Below are 9580 nucleotides of genomic sequence, written 5' to 3' on the forward strand. Positions count from 1 at the left end.
AATGTTGGTATCCTTGAGGACAGATCCCTCCCACCACTCACCAGTTCTTTAAAGAGTTTATCCTCCAGCAGGTTGTCTGTGAGGCTGAGGACGTGCTGCTGTGGTGGGGTGCTGGCGATGGAACGTAGCCTGGCATTGGTGGGCCAGTCCCTGCCTGGGTAGTCCCTACAGCCTGATGGTGAACAGACAAATGTTGTGGTTCTTGGCCTCGGCCGCATCACTGGGGCTGCGGGGATGGTCCACGCTGTCGGTCATCAGCAACGCCACCCTCAGGCTGTTAGCCGCTGTCTCACGGCTAAACACCTGTGTTAGCATCATCCTCAGTCTCCAACCTGCTGTACTGCAGTGCAGCTAGCATCATCCTCAGTCTCCAATCTGCTGTACTGCAGTGCAGCTAGCATCATCCTCAGTCTCCAACCTGCTGTACTGCAGTGCAGCTAACATCATCCTCAGTCTCCAACCTGCTGTACTGCAGTGCAGCTAGCATCATCCTCAGTCTCCAACCTGCTGTACTGCAGTGCAGCTAGCATCATCCTCAGTCTCCAACCTGCTGTACTGCAGCGCAGCTAGCATCATCCTCAGTCCCCAACCTGCTGTACTGCAGCGCAGCTAGCATCATCCTCAGTCTCCAACCTGCTGTACTGCAGCGCAGCTAGCATCATCCTCAGTCTCCAACCTGCTGTACTGCAGCGCAGCTAGCATCATCCTCAGTCTCCAATCTGCTGTACTGCAGCGCAGCTAGCATCATCCTAAGTCTCCAACCTGCTGTATTGCAGCGCAGCTAGCATCATCCTCAGTCCCCAACCTGCTGTACTGCAGCGCAGCTAGCATCATCCTCAGTCTCCAACCTGCTGTATTGCAGCGCAGCTAGCATCATCCTCAGTCTCCAACCTGCTGTACTGCAGCGCAGCTAGCATCATCCTCAGTCTCCAACCTGCTGTATTGCAGCGCAGCTAGCATCATCCTCAGTCCCCAACCTGCTGTACTGCAGTGCAGCTAGCATCATCCTCAGTCTCCAACCTGCTGTACTGCAGCGCAGCTAGCCTCATCCTCAGTCTCCAACCTGCTGTACTGCAGCGCAGCTAGCATCATCCACAGTCTCCAACCTGCTGTACTGCAGCGCAGCTAGCATCATCCTCAGTCCCCAACCTGCTGCCTGGATCTGCATGAGTCGCGTGCTGAAACGCAGGACAAAGTTTTTCTGCTTCTCAAACAGCAGCACCTTGGTCTTCTCTGAGCTGTCCTGGATGAACATGATCTCCACGGGGCAGATCAGAACTATTGGGGAGGAGGAGAGAAAGATGGAGAGAAGAGGGGTGGAGAGAAGAGACAGGAGTAGAAAGAGAGGTGGGGTGGAGAGGATGGAAGGTGAATGAACACATTAAGGAATTAATGAACGAATGGATGGATGGATGAATGAAGAAAGTCCGCTTTCTGGAACCCACTAACTTATTCCTTCATTTTGGAGGACCTGGTTGTCATCTCTCTGGCCCTTACTCCTCCTTAGTCCTCTCACTCACTCACTCTCACTCTCACTCTCACTCACACACACACACACACACACACACACACACACACACACACACACACACACACACACACACACACACACACACACACACACACACACACACACACACACACACACACGTCACAGAAGAGTGCTATGACTTATATACACACTAGAGGGCGCCAACACCATAATACACAACACTAAATTATGCCAGATCAATTTGGGCCAGTGTGATATCATAATTTGTTTGCAAGCAAAGGGAACAGGTTGCACATGAAGCCTCCAGTGAGGGAATAGCTGCCGGTGTAACTTAATGACTACCCAGGGAACCAAAACCACTGCTCTCTGTCAGATCCTCTGTTTCATTCACCAGATAGAATAGATTCTGATGCCAAGTTATTCCCAGTTAACTTTTGCCTCTATAGCAGTAATTTGCAGGATATGGTCAAACACCATTTTTTCTTCTGAAATGTTCCCCATTTAGTTCCAAAAAAGTTTTACATTTCTTGAATTCCATTTCAATTGATTTATTTCATATCAAATATTTAATTGTAAATATGTTATCATAAATGTATAAATCCTGAGAATTATTCTGAGAACTAGTTAATGCTCCCAAATCAATGGATTGATTAATTTAAAAGCACAAATAACCCTGAACCCATCATCAAAATGACAGGGTTACCCATTATCATTTTTAAAAATGGCATTTCAATCTGCAACACAACATGCAACACATGTGATTGTCATTGGATAGCCTACAACAAATTTCTCTCTGGAAATGACTTGATGTTCAATAGCCTACAGTCCACTTGACACAAATGTTACTTAAAACATAGTTTCAAATCAATTAAACCGTACCTTGATTCTTATTTATATACAATGAATCACAGTAATAGTCAGCTAATTTAGTCTGAATTACATAGTCCGGTGGGCAACCTTTTTATCCCCGGTTTAGTCCTAAAGCAGGAGAGAGCAACCGTGATCAACCTGCTCGAATCGATTCAAACCTGCACGAGGGGGCTGCACTGGGAACACTGAATTTTTATGAAGCGCACCGACAATCACACTGTTGTCAAACGGATTGATGGAAAGAAATTAATGTTGGTTATTACACATTTTTGATGTTGATAACAACAATAGTTAATCCGTTTTTTTTTCACTCTACAATATTGAGGTCAGACCACCTTGTTTTCTCAGTCATCATTCATACCAACTAAACCATGTTGCGGCCTATCAATGTGCAACATCCCTCCCACCCAACCTCTGTTATTAATGTGCTACAATGAAATAAATAACGTTAGTTGGACTACTGTATATGTTTATATTCATATCTGTACACTACGGAGTCTCATTGAACCCACAAACAGTCACGGTGAACCTCTGTTGACAATATGTTTTTCTGAAGATGTAATGAAGACACCTAGTGACTTCATCAAGGTCACTCACTATCACAAGATCCCAGGTTCGCAAACTTGCTCAAATGACAAATTACCAACCTATATTGACAATAGGACACAGGTGTTGGTGGCATTAGTAGCCTCATATATTTGTCTTTCGCAGTACTTAAAATGTCACCCTGAGGAATCGGCCATAAACTTCCTTAGTTGAAGGTTGCTCATTAGCTGGAGGGGGCAGTGATCTACATCTACACTGTGACAGGGACCATGCTGCTTCTTCTTCCAGACATTATAAAGATGTCAAACCACAGAACATGCCTGCCAAAAAGTTCTACTTCTGAGAATGTTGAAGGAACGTTACTTGATAACTGCATGGCTGGAATTACATTTACATTACATTACATTACATAGGAATTGAAGTACTGTGTTGCTCTATTGGTTAGAGCAGGACACTAACAAAATCCAAGGTTGTGGGTTCAATTCCCACAGGGATTACAAAGGCCTACACAAAATGTAAGAACTGTACTATGCTGTAAGTCGATTTGGATGAAAGTGTCTGCACAGTGGCATATAGTGTCATTATTATTCAGTGTGGTTGTTGTGAAAGCCATGCTCTGGCACTGTGAGAGTGAGTACTGTGTCGGTAACTGGGCTCAGGCTGGGTGTCTGGGCCAGGCTATGTTAAACCAACAGACCGATGCCAGCCCTGCCACCACCGGCCAGGGAGTTTGAAGGGCGGCTTCTTGCCATCTCTTGGGGTGCAGCAACTAAACATGAGACTGAGATAACAATGAAACAAAACTATAGACAGCAGGCTCTGATGGAGAATAGAGGAATCCAACCCAGGTTGTCTTGTCTCTCCATCACTTGGAAGTTTGTACAGTCTGTCATCCAAGAGGCAAGAACACCAAATTGTGTCATGACCAGACATGTTGTTCAACAGAGTCCAATGTTCAGAGCCTTGCTGCAGATATAAATATGGCAACGTTCTAAAGGTTCCATGTTCTATCTGCAACATTCTAAAGGTCTGTGTACCATCAGACACATTCTAAAGGTTCCATGTTCTATCAGACACATTTTAAAGGTTCCATGTTCTATCAGACACATTCTAAAGGTCTGTTTACCATCAGACACATTCTAAAGGTTCCATGTTCTATCTGCAACATTCTAAAGGTCTGTTACCATCAGACAATTCTAAAGGTTCCATGTTCTATCAAACACATTCTAAAGGTTCCATGTTCTATCAGACACATTCTAAATGTTCCATGTTCTATCAGACACATTCTAAAGGTCTGTGTACCATCAGACACATTCTAAAGGTTCCAGGTGATAAGGGTAGGTAACAACACATCCACCACGCTGATCCTCAACATGGGGACCCCTCAGGGGTGCGTGCTCAGTCCCCTCCTGTACTCCCTGTTCACTCATGACTGCATGGCCAGGCACAACTCCAACACCATCATTAAGTTTGCTGATGATAAAACAGTGGTAGGCCTGATCACCGACAACGATGAGACAGCCTATAAGGAGGAGGTCAGAGACCTGATCGTGTGGTACAAGGACAACAGCCTCTCCCCTAATGTGATCAAGACAAAGGAGATGATTGTGGACTACAGGAAAAGGAGGACCGAGCACGCCCCATTCTCATTGACGGGGCTGTAGTGGAGCAGGTTGAAAGCTTCAAGTTCCTTGGCGTCCACATCACCAACAAACTAACATGGTTCAAGCACACCAAGAAAGTTGTAAAGAGAGCACGACAAAACCTATTCCTATTCAGGAGACTGAAAAGATTTGGCATGGGTCCTCAGACCCTCAAAATGTTTTACAGCTGCACCATCAAGAGCATCCTGACGGGTTGCTTCACAGCCTGGTAGGGCAACTGCTCGGCCTCCGACCGCAAGGCACTACAGAGGTAGTGCGTACAGCCCAGTACATCACTGGGGCCAAGCTTCTTGCCATCCAGGACCTCTATACCAGGCGGTGTCAGAGGAAGGCCCTAAAAATTGTCAAAGATTCCAGCCACCCTAGTCATAGACTATTCTCTCTGCTACCGCACGGCAAGCGGTACCGGAGCGCCAAGACTATTTGCATTGTCCCCCCACCCTCTGGAACGCTGCTGCTACCCTGTCATCTATGCATAGTCACTTTAATAACTCTACCTACATGTACATGTACCTTAATTACCTTGACACCGGTGCCCCAGCACAATGACATTGACTATGTACCAGTACCCCCTGCATACTGCTGCTCTTTGATTATTTGTTATTTTTATCTCTTACCTTTTCTTTAGGCATTTTCTTAAAACTTCATTGTTGCTTAAAGGGCTTGTAAGTAAGCATTTCACTGTAAGGTCTACTATTCGGGGCATGTGATAAATACAATTTGATTTGATATCTGCAGCAGTAGCAAGCAGAACTAATGAGAAACAGTTTTACGCCCTTGGGTGCTAATACATGAGTGGCCTGCGGGTATGGAGTTTTCCTGAAACTGCCATGTTTGGAGCAGTTGTTAAACGTGTCAGTTTCCGCTTCAACTGCCTGTGGCAGTTTTCAGCTTTAACTTCAGTGCGTTTGAGGGCTTCATGTGGCTGTATCAAACCTTTCAGATGGGCCCCTGATAGGCATGATTCTGGATAGATATGTGAAGGAGGAGGTTGTTTTAGACATGTCAGTTCATATTGTATGATGGAGAGTTGTTTCATTCATGGGAAACAGCCACGAAGCTAATAGAAGAGATATCTGGCTTGGTATATAAGCATCACTACTCTGGACGGTTCTGACTTAGAATATGTGGACAACTACAAATATCTGGTTGTCTGGTTAGACTAAACTCTCCTTCCAGACTCACATTAAGCATCTCCAATCCAAAATTAAATCTAGAATCGGCTTCCTATTTCGCAACAAAGCATCCTTCACTCATGCCGCCAAATATACCCTCGTAAAACTGACCATCATACCAATCCTCGACTTCGGCGATGTCATTTACAAAATAGCCTCCAACACTCTACTCAACAAATTGGATGCAGTCTATCACAGTGCCATCCGTATTGTCGCCAAAGCCCCATATACTACCCACCACTGCGACCTGTATGCTCTCGTTGGCTGGCCCTCGCTTCATACTCGTCGCCAAACCCACTGGCTCCAGGTCATTTACAAGTCTCTGCTAGGCCCTATCTCAGCTCACTGGTCACCATAGCAGCACCCACCCGTAGCACGCGCTCCAGCACGTATATATCACTGGTCACCCCCAAAGCCAATTCTTCCTTTGGCCGCCTCTCCTTCCAGTTCTCTGCTGCCAATGACTGGAACGAACTGCAAAAATCTCTGAAGCTGGAGACTCTTACCTCCCCTCACTAGCTTTAAGCACCAGCTGTCAGAGCAGCTCACAGATCACTGCACCTGTACATAGCTCATCTGTAAATAGCCCATCCAATCTACCTCATCCCCATCCTGTATTTATTTATCTTGCTCCTTTGCACCCCAGTATTTCTACTTGCACATTCATCTTCTGCACACCCTACCATTCCAGTGTTTAATTGCTACATTGTAATTACTTTGCCACCATGGCCTATTTATTGCCTTACCTCTCTTATCCTACCTCATTTGCACATGCTGCATATACATTTTTCTACTGTATTATTGATTGTATGTTTGTTTATTCCATGTGCAACTCTGTGTTGTTTTATGTGTCGGAACTGCTTTGCTTTACCTTGGCCAGGTCGCAGTTGCAAAATGTTCTCAACTAGCCTACCTGGTTATATAAAGGTGAAATAAAATAAAAATGTAAACTAAGATTTAGTCAGACTCTGTTACTCATAGAGACTGTTAGCTCTCTCTCTCTCAAAAAGACAGCTATCTTTGACAGACTATCTCTGGTTGGGATAAATGATATCAAGTGACAGTGATAGGCTAGCAACTTAACAATCACCACTATAGTTTGTCTGAACATCCCACAATATGGCAGCTGCCCTGCCTCCCCTAGGCTACTCCTCTTACACCCATCAAGAAGCACAATATAGCAAGCAGCATATCATATAACATTAGCACTATCAGACAATCATTGCAGCTCCTGTGCTGCGATGATATACACAGACATACAATTGCCATTAAGTAATATTTCATTTTTCATTTCAAAACAGGTCTTAAATACAATTACATTGAGAAATGAAAAATATTTCTCACTGTTTATTACAGAACCAAATAGTGCCTTTATGCACATACTGCATGGGCAGGTCCTATAGATGAGAAAATTACAATACCAATTAGAATTTTACATCCGGTGATGTTAATAGTCAATTGTGCATCTCAGATTTCAGGTAAAGAACATGAACCATGCATAGATGTCACAATATTTGGAGGGCATTTGCCAAGTGATGAACAACCTCAAACTTGTCAAACCATGAATATATTGATGGGATATAATGAAACAAAAGCAAAAACATTGTTTTTTCAGGGGTGGGAAACTACTTTTTATTTTAGGGATAAGTAATACAGTGATAGTGTTGCTGATGGTTATTTAGTCCCTACCTCACCACCTGGTGGTAAGAAGTGTGGTTCCAGCAGTACAGTAGCTTGTGTTGAACACTTTGCATCAACAGAGGGCGTAACAACACAGCCATGCATGCAGTAGACTAGATGGTGGAAAGCCATTTTCAAGTCAGATTTGAAATACAGTATATATATATATTGCAGAGACCCCACTAGCTCAGTGATCAACTAGATTCAGCCGCGGACCGATTTTTTTCTTGAGCGGAGGGTCAGAGGGTTGGAACATAATTACAAATCATTTGTAGACTGCAAATTGACCGCAAGAAGCAGATTTGCTGGTGTTTTTATAGTCTTGTCAACAACAACAAAAAGTGCTCAGAAAACTTGGGAAGGGAAAATATATATATTTTTTTATTTAACTAGGCAAGTCAGTTAAGAATAAATTCTTATTTACAATGACGGCCTACCGCGTCAAAAGCCTAACAACGCTGGGTCAATTGTGCGCCGCACTACTGTTTAGTGCAGTCCTCCTAACCCTCGCTGTTCAAGTTAATTAGCTAAGGAGTAGACCCGCTCACGACAATATTATAAACAGTCGAGGCAGTAACTTGGTTGAGTTAAGATAATAAAGCTTGATTTTAGTCGAGGATGATATCAAACAAATTGAGACCCGGCTTATTTTGGGTTTATTAATGAATCTTGTTGTAATGACTTGTTTTCCATATGAAGAAATAGAAGAAACTGTACATATCCATGTAACACTCATATACAAGTATATAAAAAAATGGCAAAGAAGAGAATGGAGGTTCATGTTGACAATGATCTTTAGGAAGTAATAAATAAGTGCAAAGTGCTCATCCACTGGTGGCTATTTCAAATGGATAGTGCTGGGGGAAATCGTGGATGACTTTCAGGACTTCATTGTACAGCTCCAGGTCTGAAAAGAAAACACAAATTAAAATGCTATTAGTTAAGCCATTATGTGAAGAAAATAAAGAGATGTCAAACCAGTTGAACACCGTCTTTGGTACGTTTAAAAGTAGACTCTGCAAGAGGTCAATATCATCAAATACTGTGGGGCGACATCCTAGAAACACCGTCATCAACAAGAATTAAAATATGCCAAGACCACCATTATTATTTATCCCAAATATGTGCTCTCCCTTGAGATATGCCCACATTGGGAAGAGAACATATTTTGTTGACTTTGTTGCAGGAAGTCACCCTGCTGTGTATAATGTCATTTAGCAGTCTAACTTTGAGAACACATTCCCTTTTCCACAGGAGAGATTATGTACTTACCGAAAGGAATGCCTTTGTCTTCTCTGAGTATGTTGTATGCAGAGGCCATTATTGTCCCTTTGTTGGACACCATACCAAGCACCTCCACCACCCCGCTCAGCTCCTCATCAAGCTGGGGAAAAATAAACAATGTTACATCAGGCAACATAATAAACTCAAGTACAATGTTCACTTTCAGTTGTGTTGTCTTTGTCAAATCTTTGTATTCTTAATTCCTAGCAGATAGCTACTTACTGTTCAACCAGTCTACTGTGCTAGCTAGTTGGTCAAGTCTTGCAACTAACGTTATAGAAACGCTGTGACTGTACTTACAGGCTCGTTGAGTTCCACTGATGCAGACTTCCCTTCTCCGTCCGAAAGACTGAATGATTTTCCTGTTGGGTTGACCTGTCATAGACGACACTAAACAATGAATTGCGATTTGATAATACTAACTAGCTAGGTAAGTATCGAATTTCATTGCCATTTCTGGCCGTGTAGTCTGGTGTAACGTTACCACCACGAATCTTTCGTCAAGAGAAGACCGCCATCCATATCAATTTGTCTTTGTCACACGCGCCGAATACAACAGGAGTCGACTTTACAGTGAAACACTTACTAGAAATCTATTTTATAGTGCTGAACTAACGGTGGACCAATAACACTAGCATATTACCTTCTCAACGCGTCCAACGAAGCAAATCGGCCTGCTGATATATCGAGACAGCATATCAGAGTTTATCCTGGATTTTTGTGTCTCGAAAACTGCCATTTCGAAAGATTTTACGGTGCACAACTTGCAGCTACGATTGAATATCAGACAAGCAAGTTGTAGGGCGGGAAATACCATGAATGACGATGTTTCCGCATTGTTCTATGTTACATTCTTTCCCAGGATACAA

At 43.5% G+C, this 9580-nt stretch overlaps 1 protein-coding gene across 1 annotated transcript; it reads right to left on the bottom strand.

Moving 5' to 3' along the window:
* Positions 1-8066: 8066 nt before the first annotated feature.
* LOC123723805 (replication protein A 14 kDa subunit) lies at positions 8067-9556 on the bottom strand. The gene is made up of 4 exons (XM_014142491.2): positions 9355-9556; positions 9012-9086; positions 8700-8811; positions 8067-8334 (listed from the first exon to the last, which is right to left on the bottom strand). Exons 1-4 carry the CDS (start codon positions 9526-9528, stop codon positions 8252-8254), a joined length of 444 nt encoding a protein of 147 aa, XP_013997966.1. The 5' UTR covers positions 9529-9556; the 3' UTR covers positions 8067-8251.
* Positions 9557-9580: the final 24 nt, after the last annotated feature.

This window comes from Salmo salar, chromosome ssa14 (genome assembly GCF_905237065.1).
Source record: "Salmo salar chromosome ssa14, Ssal_v3.1, whole genome shotgun sequence".
NCBI lineage: Eukaryota > Metazoa > Chordata > Actinopteri > Salmoniformes > Salmonidae > Salmo > Salmo salar.